The 24,808-nt window shown below is 39.2% G+C and overlaps 1 protein-coding gene across 5 annotated transcripts in view; it reads left to right on the plus strand.

Annotated features, from left to right (window-relative positions):
* The window catches only part of ADAMTSL3 (ADAMTS like 3), a 181,989-nt gene that overhangs the window by 142,738 nt on the left and 14,443 nt on the right, over window positions 1-24,808 (plus strand). For all 5 annotated transcript variants that reach the window (XR_009966864.1, XM_062629821.1, XM_062629812.1 and 2 more), the window contains exons 17-23: window positions 4,036-4,165; window positions 5,229-5,421; window positions 6,120-6,299; window positions 7,081-7,234; window positions 11,520-12,600; window positions 14,731-14,858; window positions 15,286-15,414. Coding sequence is in view for 4 of the 5 variants with exons in the window: in XM_062629821.1 (XP_062485805.1) it covers window positions 4,036-4,165; window positions 5,229-5,421; window positions 6,120-6,299; window positions 7,081-7,234; window positions 11,520-12,600; window positions 14,731-14,858; window positions 15,286-15,414 (1,995 nt within the window). In the remaining variant the exon portion in view is untranslated. The remainder of the gene's footprint in view (window positions 1-4,035; window positions 4,166-5,228; window positions 5,422-6,119; window positions 6,300-7,080; window positions 7,235-11,519; window positions 12,601-14,730; window positions 14,859-15,285; window positions 15,415-24,808) is intronic.

Raw genomic sequence — 24,808 nt, forward strand, 5'->3', positions numbered from 1 at the left:
GACCAGCTTGTCATAAAGCAGACAGCTCCTTTAATATCCATAGGAAACTCTGTGACCATCCTGAAAGCTAAAGATCTATTTTGTCTTCAGTGCCTGAAGAAATCCCAAACTGAAAATAAGCCATCTATGTGCTTGGGAAACTTAGGCTTTGCCCTCATGTTCCCAGAATGTTGGGATTTTTTTCAATCTGAAGAACTTTGGCCCTGATGCAAGAGTCCCCAACAGAAGTATAAGTTTAATTTTTATAGTATTGTGAGTGAGAGGTAAGATACTACCAGAATAAAGAGTATGCCAGAGGAGAATAAATATTTTTCTTGCAATCTGTAGTATTTCTTTACAGTTGTCAATAATTTCACTACTCTACAATATTTTTAGGAGATACCTTCCATTTCAAAAAGTAACTGACCGTTTTCTGGGTCCCTCTTTAAAAATACCTTGAATTGCAAGAGGCAGCTTTTGATAGCTCAATGTTATTATTGTTATTTATATTCAATTTGTTTCAAAAATTGTGATTCAGGCCCCCTAAAGTCATTACACTGGCTTAAAAATAATGAGATTAAACAATAAATACATATGCACTTCCTGTTGTTTGCTCTGTAGTCTGTGGCTTTAGAAGCTTTAGGGTGCAGTCAAATTGTGTTTTCAGGCATTTGTCTGGACCATAATGGCTAAAAGTTTACTATTTTATTTATATGAAACCTGAGATTCTTAGAAAATTAATGGATTCCAGCCAAATTTAAGGGCTCTTAAAAAAAGCAATGACCATTCTGAGACTCGCATATAATGTTGAGAGCATTTGCAAAAGTGTTGTAGGCAACTGGTTACTCCTATCACTAGTTTCCTTAAGTGCAGACACAAACTGTGCTGTTTTAAGGAAGGAGTGTAAATAAGTCAGTTTCAATGGATTTACAGAGAGGCTCAACCATATACAGGACTTGGCATTTCTTATGACTTATTTTCAGCTGATAATACATGTTTTTAAACAGTAACCAAACTGAGACTATCTGATAGAAATAAATGAGTGTCCTTCCTTTTCCAGGTGTAAAGACCCTCTGACTACTTGCACAGCAACTTTCCACCCCCATTTTCTTTGTACTCTAAAAAAGGCAGAAACAAAAAGTGCTTTTTTCAAGCATTCTGATCTTTTAACACGGCTTCTATGATTCATGCACTGTGTATTTCACTGCACAGAAAAGCTCATAAAAGAATGTAAATGTATGTGGTTTGAATGCTGGGTTGAAATAGAAAATACTCTATTTCACTGAATAGTAGGATAATTACTACAATAGTGCATCAGATTACTATAAAAATACTTAATGCTCCCTGCTGCATACATAATGTTTTAGTTAAATTATCTACTATGTTTATATTATAAGCCAAGAAAGTCGTACATATAAAACTTTGCTTGTTTGAATAATAGAATTTTCCATTTTCCAGTCAACATAGAATAAGAAATTTATCACTGATTGAAGTTCCCAACTAAAGGAAAATTATAGTTTGGGGTGAGAAATCTGATTGTCAAGACATTTTGACAGTTCAGTTCAAGCAAATGCTGCATCAATTACATGTAGTTATTTATTGAATAGAACTATCGAACTGAGAACCAAGGAGCAGGAAAGGAGCATGTGGTATGTTTTTAACAGCTCTTTAATATCCTTTTTGCACTTAAAGCATCAAAACAGAGGGCCGTTTTTCTTTCAATACAGACCCTTTGGGGAAGAATCACTACTTCCCTGTAGTTAAGTCAAGTGGAAGATACACCACATACCAACAATTCCTTCTCATGACACAATTAAAGCTAGGTAGGTCATGCTGCAAGGCAGAAGGGGTTAATGAACTCCAGGTGGCAAGTTGCAGTCAAACCCCGTCACCTGGTAGGGCATGCCTTTTGTTCATTTGGCTGGCCAGTTTAGTTTTTGTAACACTGAATTTAAAACTTAGCCAATTTAGATGGTCTGAAAGGAATCTTATTTAATTTCCCTCCTTCATGTGAAATATTAAGATATTACTTATCACAGCCTGTTTCAAAGCAGCATCACCAGAGTGTGGTTTTCCTGCAGAAACACAGGGAGGTCAGTGAAACTGAAGGTTCGTACCATAGGGTAGATTTTGACCTAAGATAGAGGTTATCTAGATCCTTGACATGGGCTTGGTGGCTTGTCTGGTAATGTCATTCTGTTTCTGCCACAGCACAATTTCTAAGTCTTTATTTCTCTCCTGGAGACAGTCAGATGTGCATTTCCTACATAGGGAGACAGGATAGCTGCTCTTGTTAAGCTTTTAAACAAGCATTTTCATGTCTGTGTTATGGGCATGGTATTTATTGTTAAAGGTGTTTTTTTTTCCCCGCCTTGCTAATGGAATGCTTTTTACTCAATGCTCGTGTTCTGTTAATGTAATTATCAATACTTTGATAGAAGAGATCTGAATGCGTTGTCAATCATATTTAAGGTCAGGTCTTCTATAAAATTTCCTCACTTCATAGATATAGTCAAAACATTTATATAACAAGGTCTTTCTGAACTGAAAATGTGTCCTGGTGAGGATTCAGAGGTGTACCATAGAGACTGAAAGAAGCTGAGATCTACGTTATTGTGAAAATCACTGCTGATTTGTCTGCAATACTTGGGCTGGTTCAAGTGCTGCAAAGACAGACTGTGGCCTGGGCTGGCTGCTACGCTGGACTACATCAGAATTGTTTATAGATGGAAGGAACAGTTTTGGATTTATGAACAGAATAACAGTGCTTGGGAATATGTTGCAGAGGAGAGAGTTATGGACCCTTGGCATTGAGATGAAACTGTGCAGAATATGTAGGAATAGTAGAAACCTCTGTTAAGAATAGTGGTGCTGGTTTGAGGTCATGTCATGGGTAATACCATGAAGTGGTTAGTGGAGTTTCTAGTTAAAAATGCAACTCTCTTTGAAACCTTGGAAGCTGGTCCTAAGAAAAGAAATACAACCAGCTGCTGAAAGCAAATCCATGTCCTTACAAAATCACTGGATATAAGTGAAAGAGAGGAAGGAAATGGATTTAAATTCTTAAAATGGTGACTCTTCAAACACGATTTTTACCTGGAAACAGCAAAATACGTATTTTATTATTTCAGTGCTTTTTTGTTCTACAGGATTATCATCATTAGCATTGCTTGTACAGGACTTTCCAGATGCACGGGGTCCCCCAAATATTGTCACAAACCAGCTCGTCTTCCATGTGTATACAAGTGAGCTTTGAAATAGAGTAAGGCTGTCATTCTAAAGAATATGATATATAAAATTGGATAATTACATAGGTTTAAAATAAAAGTAGTTCACAAAATGTGTATTTGCTAAGCTGACATTCTAAAGCAAACTTATATTGCTTTTCATTTTGACTCACAGAAATTTGAGTATTAATAATCTTTCATGCTTCAGTAATAAGATCCAGGTAGCAAAAGCTGCAGATTAGAAGGTTCCAAGAACATTCATGAGTGAGGAAAGCCTTAGGCTGGGTCAGATTTGCTGCCTTCAGCAAAACTATTGCACCTCGTAGCCCCTAAGAGAAAGGTTCTGCTATTGCACCTCGTAGCCCCTAAGAGAAAGGTTCTGTGTTTAGTCAGCCATTCTCCTGAGTATAGTTTTAGAAGTTTTCTGCAATTTTTTTACTACATTGTTTGCTTTTTAAAGTTAAGGTAAGTGAGAAGAAGTCACTTTTACCCCAATTTTGGCAATGACAACAGTAGTTGGCTGGGGAGCATTACAGAACCGGGCAGATGTAGCATCCAGTGGTGGACAGACAGTAAAGCATGTTGGTTTTCAGACAGGTAGAATGTCAAATCAGGCCTTTTAAATATCACAGAATTAAAGGAGACATAATTCACAAATATCTTTTGAGCATTAAATATATAAATACTTATGTTCTTTTTGACTTGAGGTGGTATTTTTAAGCCTTCTATCTAATTCATGTTCAGAACTTTTGACAACTATTCAAGAGTAAGCTCTACAGAAATCTTGTCTATCTTCAGTGTCTCATGAGTGTTTTCCTTTTTAATTCAGGAACACAAGAAGCCATTGCAATGTGTCTGCATGTAGAGACAAAGCAAGCCGTCAATGAAACCCTGTGTGACGGTTCCAAGAGACCACCACCAATGACCCGTGCTTGCAATACGAAGCTTTGCCCTCCGAGGTACACTGTAAAAATGAAATCCTACTGTGGCAAAGAAGTGGTTAATAGGACTTAAATAAACATTAGCTCTCTCAGAAAGGGTTCAGATTGCAGGACTGTGGTCTTGCTTTGGGATGAAATTTCACTACTTCTGTTTTTAACAAGCTTTTGGGGTTGGGTTTGTTTTTTTTTTTTTGGTCTTGTTCACTCCTTTTCCAGTCTTCACATGTCACTAATAAAATAGGGAACGTTTTTCTGAACTAAATCTCTTCCGTGTAGGTATTTGCCGGATTTGGAAAAACAGCCTTGACTCTTCTAGTGGTACAAGGAGAATTTTAAAGCAATTTCACAAAAAATCCACAATATTTACTTCCTATCCTTACTAAATGAGAAAAGCGAAATCATGATTTGCAGTTATTTTAATGCCTCTTTAGTAGCCCCACATAGTTCTCATGGCTTCTTATGTTTATCTGGAGATTCTGGGAAAAGAGAAAACCCAATCCAAATCCAAGAAAACCCAGCTGATTTGGTCACTTGAAAGAGCCATATGTGAAATTTTGACATGTGCTGCCTTATTTACCCACTTTTGATCTCTGACATACCTGATCCTTTGCATGTTGTTTCTACATGTTTGCAGAAACCTCCTCTTGCAAAACGTAGGGAAGAAGTTAACAGGAACAGGATGTTTTATAGAAAACATATACACATTTAAAGGAAGTTTTGTAAATGCAGCAAAGGTCTATTTATATATTTGCATTTATAAATGTAAACATCATCAGATTGCCAACAGGCTGGGTTTTTTTTGATGAGGAGCATTCTGAGAGTAAATGCTGGAGCTGAATTAATCTGGAAATGACTCTTTATTGCTTTATGGTTCATAACTTCTGCATTTCCTTGTTACCTGTAAGTTTAGATCTAGTTTATAATTTTGCAATAGCACCAAACCAAAGGGATGTTTCAGCCATCTGTCAATAACTACGCCTTCAGTTATGTTCCTGCTGGGCTCTGTTTGGGTAGGATTGCTCCTTCCCTGATCTGAGGCAAGTTGCTAACACTTGAGCTTTGGGCTGTGTTGTTGGAACAGGTGGCAAAGCAGCCCCTGGAGACGGTGCTCGGCTACGTGCGGGGTTGGGATACAGACGAGAGATGTGTCCTGCCAGCAGCCGGGAGGATCTGCTGTTGCTGCTGAGGAGTGCAAAGACAAAAAGCCTCACTCTTTACAAGCTTGTAACCAGATTGATTGTCCCCCAGTTTGGCATGTTGAGGAGTGGCAAGAGGTATGTCTGGGTTACAGAAATAGTTTAAATGTGTTCCTCTGGCTAGGTACTTGAAATTCTCCGGTGTAGTAACATGGAAGGTAGCTCCTAAACTTTGGCATGTAAGTGTTTCAACTGATTTCATTAGAACAAAGTAATCCACAATCAGAAATACTATTTTTGGCTGCTATGCCAATAGGCAGTCACATCTTGAAGTGGAAAGTCTTTATTCAGATTTCAGAAGGCTGGATACCAGTTATTGCAGACATCTTTCTGCACTCTGCAAATGCAGTAACCTGGTTTGGAGACCTTGCTTGCTTGCTTCCTTCCTTCCTTCTTTCTTTCTCTCTTTCTCTCCTTCTGTCTCTCTTTCTTTCTTCATTTATTTATTTATTTATTTTGTCTCAAGGACAATGTTTCCTAAACTCTCACTAGGTGTGAGCAACAGGCTATGTGTAAGATGTGTGTTTTTAAGATTTCTACTACTTAATTGCATTGAGGTGATATGACTTTTTAACGTAAGTTCTCTCTAATACGTTGGCTAAATATTTTAACTGAAGAGTTTTCTACATGCTGCTTTTTTTGTAATTGAAAATAGATGCCATTTTTCGAGAGAGCATAATGGGGAATAGGGGCTTACAGTGCTTGTGTACACTAGCAATGTGATGGGTGAGTGCAGATGTGGTGTGCAGGTGTACAGACTGTTCTCTTTTCCTTAGTGCTCACGTACTTGTGGAGGAGGGATTCAGACCCGCAAAGTGTACTGTAAGCAGCTGCTGACGGATGGAAGCTTCCTGAAACACTCTGATGACACTTGCCAGGAACCTAAATTGCCAACTACTAAACCATGTGCAAAAGTTGATTGTCCCCCTCAGCTGGTCTTTGGAGAATGGTCCAAGGTGAGCAGCCCTCAGCAATGGTGAATCAAACCCTTCAGTTGCAGCATGAGCTCTAAAGGTTTCTGCTTGGGTGCATATGCTGTTTGGAGCAATACCTTCACAGAACAGCTTACGGTTTCACAAGACATGAACCTGGACTAATCTGTACATACAGTTGCTGTGCATCCCTGCCTACAACCAGGCTGATCGTAATCCTCTCCATGAGCTGTATTTCACTTGCAGAAGGAGAGGCTGTAGTTCATTGCGTGCACTCTACCAGACATGCTTAGCTATCAATTATTTCGTAGTAGAGCTTCCAGAAAGCAGTTATTTGCATTATTCTGGAATATGTCCTCCTTCTTTCCCATTTAATGCAAACTCACTACCACTCCCTGGTCACAAGATTTAGAAAAGTGAATTAAGAAGCTGTAATTAAAGGTTCATGTAATATGAACTAGGAGAAAGGGATGAGTGACTTGACACAAACTGTTTATAATGTGCTGCATTGTTTCTCTTAGGTACTGTATCTCATTGCTATGTTCTCCCATGGTTGGCCATAAAGAAATACTGTCATGTTATATTAATTGTTCCTGAGTTGTGTGCTGGAACAAATCTGTTTTATATTCTTGTTGTCTGGAAAAGCAGAGAGAGTTTAATGTCTGGATAACACAAGGATTCATATGAAGTAGAGTGTGTGCCTTCTCTCTCAGAAATAAAAAACCCAAACCAAGAAGCTAGTTTAAAATTACTATGTGTGGTGTGGGACACCAAGTTTAGCCTGACTGCATCCTTCCCTTCACAGTGCTCAGTAAGCTGCGGTGTTGGAATCCAGAGGAGGAAACTTGCCTGCCAAAACCTAACAGCAAAGGGCCAATATGTCACATTAAATGGATCAATGTGTAGTGGTCTGTCTCCTTCACTGCTTGTAAGGTCTTGTCAGATGAATGCCTGCAACAGTAAGTATGTTACAGTTTCTTGTTAATTTGGAAAGATCTATTTATAAAGAAAAATCTGTATACAGGTTAAGTCATTCCTCTCACTGTACTTTCACAGCATTCCTAATCTGGCATAAACTGAGCGTCATAGTTACTAGACCTGTAATAACAGGATTGTTTTAATTTTTTTTTCTACCAATCAGAAATAAAAGTGATGATCTCAGGAAGTAGTTTTAGAATAGGCTTTAAGGGTACACACCTCTCTCCCTCACACTTACCTGTATTTGATCTGATTTTTCCTTTAACCTTTACACCATCCCAACTGAAAAAAAAAACCCAAACCAAAATGTAAATTGACTATAAATTACAAATGGTATTAGAAAAGATAAGAATCCAGTCCTGGCTTGTCTTTTCACTGTATACATTTGTATACACTGGACATTTCACTTGACATGGTGGAATTCAAAACCTGAAACTCTGAGCCAGTGATAATGTGAGGTATAATTTCTATTTTTCCTTGGAAAAATGAGAATCCCAGTTTCATGAGCTTTGCAGGAATTGATGATGGCATAGACACTCTTCAAAAAATCCAGTATCAAATCTTTTGGGGAAGATTGTCTAAGGGAATTTTATGATTTGGGCACAATTGCTTACAATACTGATGGTAGTTCCACTAATTACATATATATAACACCAATGGAAATACCTTACTGATATAGAGTATGTTCAATCTTGGAGAGTAATTTAGAATATGAATATGAACCTGTGCTCTCCTTTCTTTGTAAAGGAGACTTTAAAGGAGACTTTATTAGTATGTAGATTTGGGGAGCAGGATGCTGAAAAGGAAGAGAAAAAGGAGAGCTGTTAGTTTTGAGGTGGGAGAAAACCAAAAGCCTTCATTGAATAGCCTGGTTTTGATTGCAGCTCACAGAGACAGACATATTTTGACCCAGTTCATAGTGCTGTCAGAGTAGCTACTTTATACGTTTTGAAGCTTTGCTTTAAAAACTATTCACAAAACAAAATAAGAAATAGAATAATTACTGATTCATACATAATATGAAACTGCTTTTCCTGGTCTGTGTTTCAGATTAATGTGCTGAAACCCTGAGGTTCAAAACTCCACTTAAAAGCCCTGTGGACCTTCAGGAATGTCCTTGGCATAAGGTTTAATAAAATATTTTGAGCTGCATATCTATCTGAATTTAATTAATTGTGGATAGTTGAATGGCAGTGTAGCTGGGTTGCAAATTGTTTAGCACGGACTGATATTAAAGTTAGATTGTCAGGTTCCACCACAGTGCCAAGAAAGCAGGAGAGTGGACTGTAGAGGGAGTGTGATTGTGCCGGATGGGTGCAGATTGAAGTCGTGCAAGAGAATCACTGTCCTCCTTATCTCCACAACCCTTTGGAGCAAGCAAGCCCTTGCAGCTCAGAACTGCCTGACAATTCCCTGGCTATGCAACAGGAGGGCAGGGGAAGGCATGAGACATGTCCATATCCACAGTTCCAGCTTGGGTTTAGCAGAAGGGGCCAAGGCAGCGGCAGCAGCAGGGTTTGGATTCGTGGGCACATTCAGGGGGTATTTCCTCCTCCTGCAGCCATGGATTCAGGCTACCTTGAAGGGGCAGTGAATAGAAGGCAGGGACATAGCATGGCCCTAGGATGGGCAGATGAGTGAAGCAGACCCAGTGAAAAGTGGTGTGGGTCATGGTATGCATGCAGCTAAGGGCTCTTGCCTTTGAAAGCAGTGTTTCTAAATGCATCTCCTCAGTTTATGCTTCTGTGGGTCAGATGAGCTCCTTCTTTACTGCCTTATGACAGGGCTGAGGCATTTTAGACTTAATCTTTTTCCCTGGGACTAGTAATCATAGCTGATTTCTACTTAACAAGCCCTATTAAGTCAGAAACATTTCTGACTGTGGGCTCTGAGCCGTAGGAAGTAACACCAGACTAGCCCTGAGGTCACCAGGACCTGAGGCCCAGTTAAAGCTGTAGAGGACCACTGGAGGTCATAGACACAGATGGATTTGTACTAGGTGATAATGAGGTCCAATGGCTCCAGTACAATCTAATCCATAAGCAAGCTTTACCTTGTAGTAAAAATCGCTCCCAAACAGTCCATTACCTCAGCAGATGTGAGATTGGATGATACTAAGGATCGAGAAAATGCATGCTTATGTGGCCTCATATGTTCATCTGACCTTATATATTTATATGGCCTGCCATCCAGAACTCTGAACTTTGTTTCACTCCTGGCCTTGCTCACCAGTCACCAGTAAAAACATACACACCCTTTAGTGTTGAACTGCTAATGAGAGTTAGTGGTCTTTCCTTTTATAAAAAATGAAATGGATGAGACTTGTTAACATATTTATAAGTATGCACTGGTATTAATTCCATGTTGGAATAACTAGTGTAAACAGACCACAGCCTGAAGTATTTTAATTTGTGTGTTTAAACTTACGGTGTCTGTGAGTTGGATTTTGGAAATGGAGGATTTAATACTGGAATGCTTCCCTAAAAATAAATATTTTGGGCCCAATAACTTATTAAAAACAGGATGCTACTTTAATAATTTTAGTAAACTGAGTGCTGAAGCAATTCATTTGTTGTATCATGTGAAATGGTTGAGAGAACCATGTATCTGGGTAACGAGTATCGATTTAAAAGCTGTGTAATTATGAAACCATGATATTCCCCACAGGTCTGAACTCATTACCCAAAACATTGAAAATAACCATTTTGTTTTATAAGCATAAGAATACACTCTAGGGTGTAGTTCATACAGCGTACACACTTATTGAATGCTTGAAGCATTTAGCTTTTCACCTATTTCTTCACAGCGTATTTGAAGCACATGTATGGAAGAACCATGCAGTTTTTCAACTATCATTTGTGTGTCATCACTGAAGTTGTCATTTTATTTACGTACCTACCAAGTGGATAGTGGTACTGATTTCAGATTCAGGCGCACTGAGAATCATTTCGGTTTGTGTGTCCGTTTTTTGGCTCATCAACTCATTCTGCAGGCTCCAAGTTTTCTCTCTGTCACATACCAGGAGGCTGGGTTACCAAACACAATTGGACTGTTTTCTAGCACCAGTGTGGAGTGTTTCCCAACTCTTCCCAGATGGCCAATTTCATCTTCCATAGAATGAACTTGGGGGGGTGCTTGCCCTTGATATGAGCCTCCTACAGCGCTTTGTTGCTCACCTACCTAGTGTTTTCTCACCTAGTGTGAGATGAATTCTACTGATCAAAGTGGGACACGGTAGCTTCCAGCAGTGAGTCAACACAGTGGTATCCAAAGCATTGCAGTCATTCTCGTGTTGTCTCCAGTGTGTCCATCCAGCCACTACTAGGAAAGCCTGCCTGTGGTGGGGTTCATTCAGGCTGCACCCTAGAAACCCTTCAGTATCCAAGTTCCTGCTGTACAATGCAGGAGAAGCTTCATAATACTCACTGTCTCCATCCTCAGTCTGCGTGAAGCTTAATGCTGTTATTGTCTGCTTTTGCCAATTCATCTGATTACTATATTCAATCTCTCAAAATTTTGACTTATTTCTCTCGTTCTACCCTTCCCTCCCTACTTTCTTGGCACAACATTGTAAGCAACTCATCTTTCAACCCAAAGAAATTATGCTCAGCCAGTGATTACAGGGTGGCTTTGCTTGTTGCATGTACTGTGTCTTCACTGACTGTTTCTTTCACCTCCTGTGTCGCTATCAATTTGGCTTGACTCAACCAGACAACCAGCATGGCCAGCCAATAATTTAAATAACAGTCAAGGGGAGCCTTACTTTTTTGGATAGGTTTTCTTTTATTTAGGTCATTCTGCACACAGCAGTGTCAAATGTGGGAAAAGTGATAGTATTCAATTTTTTTCCATTAAATTTTTCCATTCCCATCATGCCTAGCCTTTCTGAGGCAACAATACAAAATATATAGGAAACATAATCATATAAGATTATATATATGATATAAATTAATATAAGACATGTATATATCCATTTATGTATGTGTGCATCATCTATGTCCTTTATATAGGTACGTATTGCCTATATCTTTTTATTGTTTGGAGGTATGGGGAAGAAGCAATAGAATTCTTGGCCGGAGCAGGGGAATGTTACGGTTTCATGTTGTTCATATTTTTGCATTTTTGTGACTGAGATAAAAGCTCAGCATGTTGCAATCTGACTTGCGCAAAGCCAGGAGAAGCTCTGTCAAGCATTCTGTGAAAAGCAGATTTTGTAAGCATGAGTACCAATGATTAGATGCTTTTCAACACTGTGTTTTCTTTCAGAGATTAAACCAAAGCTTCCAGAGAAGTATTCCGCTCATGGACCTCAGATTGTCAGTATTCACCGAGTCTACATTCAAACAAGACAAGAGAAGCGCATTAATTTTACCATAGGAAGCCGAGCCTACTTACTTCCGAAAACATCTGTTGTAATTAAATGCCCTGTACGGAGGTTCCAGAAATCACTTATCCGGTGGGAGAAAGACGGACAACACTTACAAAACTCTAAAAGGCTTGGCATCACTAAGTCAGGCTCGCTGAAAATACATAGTCTTGAAGCTGCTGATATTGGGGTGTACCGGTGTATTGCAGGCCCTGTGCATGAAACATTTGTACTCAAACTCATTGGTACTGACAACAGATTGATAGAACCACCAAATCTGAGAAAACATGCCAGTGAAGCCAGTAACACTGATCACAATGAGGCCAACAGCTTTGGGGCTAAATGGCATAAAATGAGCAAAATGTGGCAAATGTGGAGTAAGAAGAATGAGCTTTATCTGGGTGACAGGCAAATAAATGATCAGCCATTTCTGCGAAACCTTGGAACCTTTGGGAGTAATTCAGCAGAAGACTTCAGCTCTCGTGAATTCAAGAATAAACGACTGGAGGCAGCAGTTCTCCAAGGAGCCTACAGCATGGACACTGCACAGTTTGAAGAACTGATAAGGAACATGAGTCAGCTCATTGAAACTGGAGAAGTCAATGATGACTTGGCATCCCAGGTCATTTACCAATTAGTTGCTGAATTATCTAAGCCTCCACAACCAACTACTGAAAAATGGAAGGTGGCCCAGGATGAGAAACATGCCTCAAAACTCAAAGGCAAATCACCAAATGAATCTGAACGGTTCAGCACAAAAGCTGTTGATAAGTTAATGTTTGACCAGAAGGTCCCAGTTATTATGAGGCAAAAGGAAATTCCCCGAGTTTCCCTCAACAAAACAGTAACTGTACGAATTGGAAATACAGTTTATCTGACCAAGAATACTCACACTGTCAATCTACTGTGTGAAACAGCTGGTATTAGTGAAGTGAAATATACTTGGACAAAAGATGGCGAGACATTAAAAGCCTCTGAGAAGTAAGTAAATATCTTTTATTTTTGAATGACTTATTATGTTGCTATCAACTGTAAAAATCCACCCTGCTATGCAATATCAAAAAGCATACTGTTGTGAAAATGAGATAAGCATGAACCCTGTGCCTTCCTCCTATTTAAGTAATTTACTTTTTTTCTTTCAAGTGTCTGTCATGTTGTTTGGCTTCACTGACATCCATTTCGACACTATTATGTGAAAGGATTGCCTTTTTTTTTGCTAGGTTTGGGTGTTTTACCTGTATTTTGTGATCTGTCTTAATTATTTCAGCTGCATCAGAAAATGAACAGATTTATACTCCAGAAGCCTACTGGATTCATTTAGATAAGAGATATAGTGGGAACACATTAAAAACTTGTGCCGTCTTTTAATAGATGAAAAGTCTTAGTTCTTACTCATTCTTTCTCCTGAAGGAGGGAGTACATCACTGGTACCCTCACCATCTTTCAGCACAGTAAATCTTTAGGTAAATGTAGCTGCATACCTTCAATTTAAAAAGAAAGAATGAGATTTTATGTTTGGTTTTCTTTTTCCTAGTACTGTAGAATTTACAAGTATTTCTATTGAGGAGAGTGGAATACAAAATAATAAAGCACCTGTACTGCCATCATGTTGGAGAACTATACCTGAAGGACAAGTACAGCAAGTGTGTTATACTCAGATATTTGCTCAAGACTGAGCAAATACTTTTACTTCATTGCTGATAAATTAAAAGCTCACCTGATGATATTAGCGTTAACTTCATGTGTGAGCTCTTGGAATTAGAGCTAGCTCTTGAGTAATGAAAAAAAATGATTCTGAAATGATAAAGGTGTTTTTGGCTATTTCTCAACATACTTAACTGATTAACTGCACTGCCAAGAAAAATACACTTCTGCAGGGCTATCAGTTAAAGCAAAGACATCAAAACTAAGCCATGTAAAAAAGCGCAAATGTTTTTGGAACCATATAGCTCCCACCGGTTATGTTTATTTTGCAAAATACGCATAATTTGCCATTAATTTGTTGCAAGTGATACTCTCATTTTTTGGACATGATGGTGTTTTGTTTAGTCACGTGTGTCTGTGTGATTCCTAATGTCTACTTCCATAAGTTGCCTTAGACAGATATTCTTGCTCCTAAGGGATACACTGACAAAGTGGGTTTCTTTCCTATTTTTTCACAGCCAGGTTTGTTATACTCAAGCCCATGTGTGTGTGAACTCAAAGGCCAGTGATGTTAATAGCATTACACCTGAAAAAGAATGTGAAGAGGCAAATGGGCTGTTTACCTGTAGGTGGCCACACTTGAGCCATGCAGGAGATGACTTGTTTTGTTGAGACACAAGTAGTTTTAATATGTTTTTGTGTATCTCTTTTGTAAGTGTACTCGGAATGACAGAGCTACAGGTTTTTTGAACGTAATGAGTGTTTGGCATAACTCAGGTTACAAGGGGGAAAAGCCCAGGCAGCTGTTTTCAGCCTCTGCACCAGGCTGGGATGCTTGCTTTCCTATATTGTCCCTCAGATAGCAGGCAAGATATTCAAGATACCTGTGAGGTTTTGGTGGAAGACTTTAGCTTTAATAATGACAATATTAAAACCAAAATGAACCAACCAAAACAAACACCTCTTTCCCTTTCTCCTCTCCCCACCCCAAAAAATTTAAAAAAAAAACACCAAAAGCCACCCCCAAAAGACCCCCAAAGCCTACAGTAATTTGGAAGTCAAATTAGACCATACATCTGTAACTTCCCAGTCCTGCTGAAAACAAAGCTTGCTCTGGAGAGATAGATTTCTTGCCAAGCCTAATACTTTTAACTGTGGCAGTCTGATTTATTCATGCTGCTTCTCCTGAGGGGTTCTGGTTTGCAGTAGCAAACTCACTGTCCCCCCAAGGGATGCAACTAGGACACAACTTTGTAGAAGGAGGACATCTGAAGAATCTTCCATGCATGTATCTCTTAGTGCTTCCCTTTGTCGCCAGAGAGGAGGCAGGACTGTTACTGCATGCACTGGTCTAGAATGGCAAACCCTAAAAAGCAGTTTTGCTGCTGTATCTGTAACTCCTGCAAGGAGATTCAGCTGGGTTTGCCCCAGGGTCGTAACTCTGCTCTTTCCTTGAATATTGTGCAGGGTGATCCTGGACACTGTTGGAAAAGTGCAGATTCAGAGTCCTACTCAAAAGGAACTTGGTACATACGGATGCCTGGTGGTTAATGACTTTGGGTTTGATATGGAAACGTCACTGATATCGCGTGCAGGTAAGACTGTAGCAGCCACAGAGTTGAACATGGTTTTGGGTTTTGGTATTTTGTTTGGTTTTGTGTTTGGGTGGTTTTTGGATGGGTTTTGGGTTTTTTTGGGGGGAGGTTGTTTTTTGGTTTTGTTTGTTTTTTTACATATATATATGTGTATATTTAAGCACCCATCCCCACTCCAATGTGAAATAGCTTCTTTGGTTGGAAATCCCTGAAACTCTGCCTGATTTAATAGGTAGCAGTAAGATGGTACTGTTGCCTTAAAACACAGCAGGTGTGAACTCAGTCCGCTTGTATCTATCCCACCTGTATTTTCTGGCCGTTGTTTTGCAAGCTGTATTCTGTTCCAGACACAATGAATTTAAATACAGGATCTACATTTAAAAGTCAAATAAAGCTTTTAAAACTGGTTATTCCTTTAATTTCAAAGAGATGCCTGTCATCTTGTCCTCTGTGTTAAATGTCACAAATCTGGAAGCCAGCAGTCTCTCAGCAGTGGTTGGAGGTACAATTGCGGCAAGAACTGGAGCAAATATTACAGTTGAATGTCCCATGAAAGGTAAGAAAGAACTGCACTGTATTTCCTTGTAACGCTGAAATCAGAAGTTTACCTTACATCTTGAAAGAAATTACCAGTGAAGGCAGAAAATCATTGATCATTAGTCATGCTTTTATTAGGCATGTCACCCACACCAGCACTATTTCTTTTCTGTCACTTTAATTTATACACATATGTATATGTTCAAACAGACTTTCCTTTAAAAATACTTTGCTTTCCATGGAGTTGTCTGAGGCTCCACTAAAGAGCTTAAAGCCCACCAGAGTGAATGACTATCTTGCAGCAGTAGCAGGCATGGCCAGCTGACTTGCTCATCAGAGAACTTTCCTTATCCCTAGTTGAGGTGCACATATGTCTAGACTGTTGTTAAAACCAAAAATGAAATCTCCAGCTGTAGCGTAATAGAACTTTAAACCTGATGGTGAAGTAAACTTACCTTTTAGAGCCATCGGTCTGCAGCTGCAGTAAGGAAACAAAGACAAATGCCGAGCCATGAACATACAGATATTTTCTAGCTCAACATCTGTGGAGGGGCATTAATGTTAATCAGAAGCCCCATGCATTACGCAGTTCACAGCTTCATTTTATTTTCTACTTCTTTGTTGCAAAGGTACATATTTTTAATCCCATCATTGCTGTTACATTTAAATTGTAAGATTTAACTCACAGTGGTAATAGTCTGTCAAATATTTAATAAGCCAAGGTCAGCCTTTTGTACCTTGTTGAAGAAGGTATATGAAAATTGCCTCGGAGTGCAAAGAGAGACTTCAGAGAAGCCAGTCCATTCACATTCGTATTGCTGGGGGAGTGCATATCCAAATGCATGTTGATACTGAACACGAGCAGTGATAGAAATATATGTATGCAAATAGTTCTGCATACAATAGTGGCGCCAGGCTGATGTATATTAGGACATGTGGCTCTGCTGCTCACTGCTGTACCAAGGCTCATTCTTTGATGAAGTAATATTTTCCAACTATAGTTTGGCAACTCTATGCACAACTGACCTACATCTCAAATTCAGCAGAGAGTTAGTGTCACACTGTTAATATTAATATTGTTAGGATGGGTAAGCAGTTACCAATTTAAATATAAATTAATATTTTCACATGGGACTGTAGATTTCCAAATGTTTTAGAATTGTGTATATTCGTGAGCCAAACTTTAGCTATGCTAAGACACCAGTGTTGACTTAAAAAGTGATTTATCTAATTGCTTTATTTCCTGTCATTGCCAAGGAAGTAAGTATTACTGTTTGTGAATAAAATAGAGCTTGCATGTCTTAAAATGTCACTAAGCCTAGAAGCAAAAAAACTGATGCAATGATGTAAGCAGTTTTTCTGTTCTCATTTCCTTAATGAAAAGTAATAAGCCACTGACTTCAGAAGATTGAACTTAACAGCGTTTTATGCTAATACATATCTGTCTGATAGGTGGGACCCCAAAATAAGTCCATTTGTGGTGTAAGAGGATGAGAACTTTGTGAAAGCTGATAGAACATTATGTGAATTATCAGACAAGAAAGAGTTTGAATCAGAAGATGCTAATATTTCTATGCATTCTAAAAGTTCTGTTCCTTCAAGCAGGCAACATGAATCTGCAAGGGTCCTTTTCTCCTCAGCAGCCATGTTGATTTACAGTAATAACCTTTTGCCTTCTTGGAGTAATACCACTGCAAATCATTACAATTAATATCTAGAGTAAAAATGCTATTGGACAGTGATGGATTGTGACTGTCAATCATCTGGGGTTCTCTCAGAATGAACTGTAAAAGTAATTATAAGAGAGCCATTCTTTTAGTGTCAGGGAGACCTTGGCTAGATCTGGATCACCTTTTCCTCAATGCCATTCTTCCTGAATGCTCAGAAAGAAGGATCTGTTTTCTCTGTGGATGGCAACTTCTCTGCAGGTCCTGAGTGAGGTGTAGCTATATAAGACTTCTTGTGTTCACATTCTGCTACATAGTTATGCAAGATCCTTCTACACAGACATTACTCGTGCTGATTTCTCAGTGTCATCAAGCAGATGTATCTGATCTGTTGGACTCTTGCTAGCTCATAAAACAGTTCTCCATAAGAACCATCTAATGAAGAAGGTGTCTCTATGTGTGTGAAAGAATATTAGTGCCATGCCACTCGCAGAATTCTCAAATTACTTTTAAATTTCTTGACTGCATTGATTTCTGAGGGGGTTTTCTGTAGACTGAAAAACCTGTAATACTTTTTCGTAGTTGTTCAAATGATAGTTTTCTCTATGTATTTAGTTGTACATTTTGTGTCTAGCAGTGTAAGTATTCAGGAATTTTCTTTCTGAAACACATGAAAATTCTGCACCTATGCAAAATGGTAAATTGATGGTTCCTTTAGGAGAGATATCATGCCATAGAGCAGAACTTCAGCTGGAAGTAGAAGTAGCCTGCCCACCAGTCTGACAAAGGCAGCTGGGAAAGGTAGAACAGAGGTGATGTAAGGAAAGATATACTTCCCAGCTTCCTTTGCTGCCTGGCAAATAGCTGTACAATACAGCCTTTAATTATTCAAGGCCTGAAGAGAACTACATATATTCCACTTAAGGGGCCCTGGGTTCATTAGGGCACATTACACAGGACAACTCTTGTTTGATGGTTCTAACGGCAAAGACGTAAGGTTTAATATTAGGTGCAGGGTTAGCCAGCTGACAGCAGGGTTTTTACTTTTTTCATTGTTACTGATTTGGTTCTTTTTATCCCTTTGAAAGTCTGTCTTGCACACTCCAAAAGGCACATTCAGATGGAAAAAAACTTTGAAATGCTAAAGAGGAGCGTATCCTAATAAGCAGAAGAACATCAAAGGAAAGATTAAGAAAAGTTAGCTAAACTGCTGAAGCTAATAGCCTTGATTTCTCTTTTTCATTTATAACAAAACTATTTTTCCACTAATTATAATAAACTCACTTTTATAGCTCCCACACGAGCATGTGCTACAAGATATTCATAACATTCTGGATAGATTCATATTCCATTCTTACAGCCAAGAGCTTTTCAATCAACACACATGGTATAAATATCAATACTGATTGCTCCAAATTGCTCTTGGATAACATTTATTGTATTTGCAGAAAAGATCGTCTTGTGATTATTACTAAAATAAACTAAAACTGTCAGACTCCATTTATTGTGAAACCTTGAAAGTTCCGAGCTGAAGTAAAATAGGGAGAGATGAAAATATGTCTAAAATGTGCGTTGTCTGCCACCCGCTGGTGGGAGAGCAGAAGGGACATACACTGAACTGAGGTTGGTTGCATTGTGTACATTATATTGCATCTCTGAAATATCTTGGCACAGAGGCTTTTAAAAGTAGAAACTCCATTCTTCATCCAACTTCTGCATTCCTATGAGTATATTTTGGCTCTGTAAGAAAAACGTGTTGATAAAAAATTGTTAGGAATTCACAAAACCTGTTGAATCAGGGTCCATCTTTCTGCGCATATGTCTCACAAAGATGGACCAGCTACTTGCTGTCAGCATTGGAACTTGAAACAGGTCCAGAAAAATATCACGATTTTTGATTTTCCATCTGTTCCTTCATTTACCCACGCTATTCCAAATATATCTTTGATGCTGTTCTTTGTCTTCTATGCTTAACCCCTCTGAAGACATCTCAGTGAAGAAAAATAGCAGTTTAATACACAGGATTCTGGCTCTTGGTTTCTTTTAGGACTTTTGTGTGTTTTTCTAAAAGATATTAATTACGGATTTCAAAGGCTTAAAGGAATAAGTACAGACTTATTTTGGAAGAAAAGAATGATGCTATTTATAATTAGTGCAATAAAAGGAAAATCTGTTGCTTTTTATTCTTCTTTTTACTATATGTGCATCTATATTAGTTTTTGTTTGGAACAAGTACAAGTTGGAAGGAGTGAAAGATGTACCTTGAAAGCTTAATTGTGCTTTGCTTTGTGTCTTGTAACAATCTGGGAACCTGAAAACTGAATTTCTTTGATATGACTACACTTAAAAGGTGTGCCTGGGGCCTCTACCTTTTACTTTCCACATACTAATGGGCAGTAAGTCCAAGAGTCCAGGCAAGATTCACCAAGCAGCCCAAAGCAACACTCATCCAAACACACATTGGGTGTGGGTTTGGGATCTCAGTACATACTATGTTTATTTTGAAGTACACTCCTGTTGCCCTCCACTACTTGCTAATGTAGATCTAGCCTACAGAGTTTGTGAGGATAAAAACATAGAATCATAAATCAACTAGGTTGGAAAAGACTTCTAAGACCATCAAGTCCAACCATGACTCTAGGACTGCCAAGTCCACCACTAAACCATGGCACTGAGGGCTACAGGTTTTTTTTAACAGTTCCAGGGATGGTGATTCCACCATTTCCCTGGGCCACCCTCTTAGTGAAGAAATTGTTCCTAATACCCAGTCTAAACCTCTCCTGGTGCAGCTTGAGGCCATTACCTGTGTAGTTCTTTAATTCTGATAAAATTCTGTTTTCCAAGTCCTTGGGTATGTAGCTACTTCATGACCAGAAATGTCTGGGCCCTTGGTGATGCAGCATGGCTATTCAGTGAAGGGAAAGTATCATTACTACCAGTTAGGCAAAACAGTCTCTGATAACAGTGCTGAATTGTGGAATTGCCCTAATGCACACCAACCAAGTCTCTGTTGGGGGTCGACTACAGAATTGGCTTTAGCAGTCATTTCTGCGTTTAAGGGGATCTGAGTTCATACTCTTTAGCTGCCTAAGCATAGATGCCTTATTTTAAATGCCTGATTTTGAAAAATATTAGCCTTAACCTTCTGCAGATGGAAAAAAGATCAAGTTCTGTTTGAGCTGACAGCCAGAGAACTAAACAGGACCTGACAGAGTTGTAGAAAGAGTGGGATGGGATGGGGTCTTGCTTCAGGAACCCCTCTAAGGAGACCACCAGATGTCAGTAAGTATGTCTAAATCCTGCCAGATGTTGCTACCACCTAGGAAGAGAGGCTGTTGCGTGGCTGGGAAGAAGATGTAGAGGCAATAGCTTTGAAAGACTGGGGGAGAATGAGGCAGTGCCAGAGGGCAGGTTGGAGATCAAATGAGGTGCCAAAATATCTCACGCTGGTTCTCTGTCCCAGGCTGTTATTCCCCATGAAGTTGGCAAGATTCATTCAGGTAATTTCAGTAGCAGTATGGTTTAGGCTTTTCAGGGTTCACTAGAAGCTGATTACCCAAGCAGAGTTCAGATGAATATAAAGGCAGCGTGTGACTTCTGCTGGAGAAAATACGAAGACATATCAATCAAAGAAATTGCATTGTGTCTTCTGCTAAGTCCAGTGCAGGTGTTAGTGTGTGCAGAATAAATAATAATCAGATGACACCCATTGTGTGTATTACTGATCCAGAATCCTTTCCTCTGAAAGGTGACATGCAAATTTAGCCTCTGACGTTTAGGTAAACCTTTAGTGAAGTGCAACAAAATGTGGTTTGTGCCAGCACAGCTCTCCTTGCTCTCAGGTGGGAAATACAGAATACTTTATGAGACTCTACATAGCTGGGGGGAAAATTTCTGAAGACATATCCAGTGTTTTAGAGCAAGTAGTTAGTAGGCCAAGATTTTTATGGTGTGTAATATTTCACAGGGCTTTCAAGGATGGAGGAAATTTGTTTTAGAACACTGAATATTTTAAGGGCAACCTATAGTGTGGATTCCTTTTTTTCCTCTTTTTTTTTTTCTTAAACACGTGTTTCACAGTCCCATCCGGAGCTGGAGGTTTTTTCCATAACATTTGCTGTCCCAGGGCCACTCATGGTGGAAAATGACTTTTTTCGTGGAACACTGAGTATTTTAGAGCTCTTCCAGTGCTAGTGGAAAATAACCTGTGTTTGAGGTCAGAAAAATAGATTAAACTAATTTTAAAGTTTATAGCTGCTTAGGTCTATAGTAGAAATTTTTAACATCAGAGGATTTAGGTCCATTGCAAGAGTAAGATTCTGATTTTTTAAGGTTTTCCTAAGGTTAAGAAGGCCTGAGTTCAGGAATGAGTCTTTGTTCATGAAGGACAATTACAGCTATCCTTAGTTTTAAGCATGTGTTTAATTGCATTCCCTAATAAGGATGGGTTTAGTCCTGTGCTTAAGTGCTTTCCTGACTTGGAGCCATAGGATATGATTGATTCTGCTACCGGCTGATGTCAGTGATGGATGTCCCACTTGAATCACTGGGATCTGAATTGCACTCAGGGATTTTGAACCTTGGGCAGTTTGGGAGAGTCGATATCTTTGGGCTCATCCCCAGCTGCATTTGCCTGGAGGTGGGATATGAAGGAAACAAAGGTGGCTACAGTCCATCTCTTACCTCTTCCCCTTTATGTACTGGCTGGGGATCAAACCAGGAACTCTTCTCACTACAATTCTGTAATGAAAAAGGCTCTTGAAGACAGTGTGAAGTCTCTGTGTAAATCAGCCCTTATGTAAAGGGGAGTCAAGAATTGAGCCTTGTGTGCAGGATTAATTCCTCCATGAAGTCCTACAAGTATGTCCCAAACCTTAAGTATAATTTTAGCTCTTTTGAGGGGAAAACAAAACACTAACACTTCGTGTTTGGCTTATTAGTTTAGTTTCTACTTGGATAAAAAAACAGTACTTGAAAGTTTTAAAGTTTTATTTACATGAGTACTAAAGGGTAAGGTGCAGGTTTTAGGCCTTAATATTTGCCTAGAAAATAAAAGAGCTTTTTTTTTTGCATTTTGATGATATCTTGAACTCTGTCCTGCAGCTCCTGTGTAGGAAAGTTGGTGCTTTTTGCAGTGCTACAGTAAGACTTTTGTCACAGGAGGAATGTGGGAACTGTGTGCTTTGCCTGCTTTCTCACAAGAGCTGATGGATGAGACTTCACTCTGTGTACAGTGCTGCATACCAGCAGGGAGGAAAAATCTTATCTCAGAAGTAGTTTGCTATGGAGTCTAATCTTTAAAGGAAAAGCATCTAAAATCTGCATAACAAGACCTTTTACACTTGAAATGAATAAATGGTGACAGCATTTTGGGGTTGTGTTACGTGCTATGGTATGAGAAGGAAGTTTATGCAAAGCACTTTCAAGCACAGACACTACTAAAAAAGGTAAATACACACCTAAAAATAGGGCTCTTTTGTATCCTCCAACAGTAAGTTTACCCTGATAGGAATTCCAGAAACTACAGTATACACAGGAACTCAGCGTCTTATGGGAGTTATGGCAAAAAAAAAGGTTTTTTAACTGGCAATATGAACACAGAGATAAACTCAAGCTGTCCAGAAGAGCTTGAAATGTACACACTGCTTTGCCAAATGATGCAAAGGAGCTGGACTATAAAGGATGTCTTTTTCTCCTGCTTTATTTATTTAAACCAGTTATAGGGTATCTATCAGCAGATAGCACCACACAATAAACCTTTTTTCTGGCTGTATTCTCTACTGCATCTCTCTGGATGCATAGCTCCGAAAGGTTCATATCACATTTGTGCTCCCCAGGTTTGAGTTCCCCTCAAAGACAGAGGTAGAGTCCCCTGATTTCTAACACAGAGCTGTGTCCTGACTGCAGCATGTGCACTGTGCTGCCCCCTCTCCTCCCTTCACGCTGTACTCCAGCCTGCAACAGGTCCCTGAACTCCTCTCTGAAAGATATCTTCCTTTTTCCTTTAGCTCAGCACTGAAGCTGAGGATTTGCCTTAACACTCTTAATGGAAACCTAACCAGGAGCCCACAGAAAAGGACGCAGAAAGAGCTCAATTCCAAATACCAGTTGTTCTTAAGCAGATGTCCTGGTATTTCCCAGGCTCGCTCTCAGACAGTGGATCAGTTTTCACATAATACAAAGGTTGGGGAAAGAAACAGAACCATGAAATGCAAATGCTTGAAGGGTCCTCAAAATGATTGTGAAGAGGCTGGCACAGGGGCACGCAGTTCACATAGAAATTATTGACTTTTATCTAAAAGTCTTACTTTGCAGTGGTTTTGGGTAACATACATTGCAGGAGTGTTGTGATTACCCCATTACTATTTTCAGCTCAATAGGCTCACATTCATGGATTCACCCTGAAGGTCTCTTGATAACATTAACTCTGGTCTAAAGTGACAGCGTGCTGTCACCACATATAATACGTAATAGTCTTGTTTTCTCCATGTATTTAACTGATGTTTTTTCATGGTTTTCCCCCACCACACACTTCATCTAATGTTGCTTGGATGATTTCATTGTGCCTTTCAGTTGGGCTGGTTGCTGGACTCCCGTGCAGGGCTCTGTCCATGCTTCTGCTCCTTAAACCTAGAATTTATGTTTGTGTATTCACGTTATTCACATGAGAATTGGTCTGATTTACCTGCGTGTGTGTGGTATTCCTTGCTTGTTTCCCCCAGAGAGAAATGTATACTGCTCTTTGGAGAAAGAAAGAGGAATCCTTTGCTTCAACTTAACTATGTTTAAGGTGTGCGACAGATACCTGATTCTGAACTTAAAATGAGAGGCAAAGTTATTCTGCAGATTTCTTCTGCAAACTGAACTCCAGTCCAGGTTTTAAAAGGCTCTACATGCCTCTGAATGAGACATGGACAGAGAGTAGAGACATGGTAATTTTTCTGGGATAAACTCTAGGATACAAACCAAGTTTGGAAGAAGGAAATATTTTAAGTTAAATTCCAGGAATGAGGGGCATTTCTGAATGCTGTGGTGAGAGCGGATGGAGGAGGTATCATCGGGTGACATTGGGCTGAAGTTTGATAGAGGCTCAGGTTAAAAGCTTAAATTTGAGCCTTTCCAAATGTTTTTATGTTTTGTGGAATTTGACTTTAAATCTGTTGACTTCAGTCCCATCTCAGCCGTGCTGCTTCTGTCTTTTTTTTGGCTCTCATTGATCTGCTGGATTTTGGTGCCAGTGCGGGTATTCTGGCTGCAAACCTCTAGGCCTTAGATTAAAACAGCTCAGGATCCTCACAACACCTCTTCAGCCCATCTGTATAGTAAGTATATGTGCCTGAATGGCCATGGAAAGTACACTGTAAAGGAAAAATATGTCTGAGAATGGTACACTTTAGCCAGAAAGCAGGGGTAAAATGGAAAAAAGACCCTTAAAAAAAGATCTCATCCTAATTCCAAAAGGATTTTTTGAAGTGGCATAAAGCTTCTTCTGGAAACTTGAAAACCCGCCTGTTTTTTTGGACCCTTGTGCACCCTGCAGTTTTGTGCTTTGTTTATGCAGTTTTATTCAGTAAAACAAAATCTCATGAGTTTAAAAGCACTGAACAGGTGCTAAATTGTCTAGGATAAAATCTGTGATTATGCAGAAGAGTGTTTCTCTGCTGTTTTTCTAGACAAAATGATGGGGGGAGCTTTCTCCTTCAGTGGATAGCAGGTTCCAAAAAATATGTCTGGTTCCTATTACAG

This window comes from Pezoporus occidentalis, unplaced genomic scaffold, assembly GCF_034315485.1.
Source record: "Pezoporus occidentalis ecotype Australia unplaced genomic scaffold, CSIRO_AGI_Poc_V1 ctg11, whole genome shotgun sequence".
Taxonomy (NCBI): domain Eukaryota; kingdom Metazoa; phylum Chordata; class Aves; order Psittaciformes; family Psittacidae; genus Pezoporus; species Pezoporus occidentalis.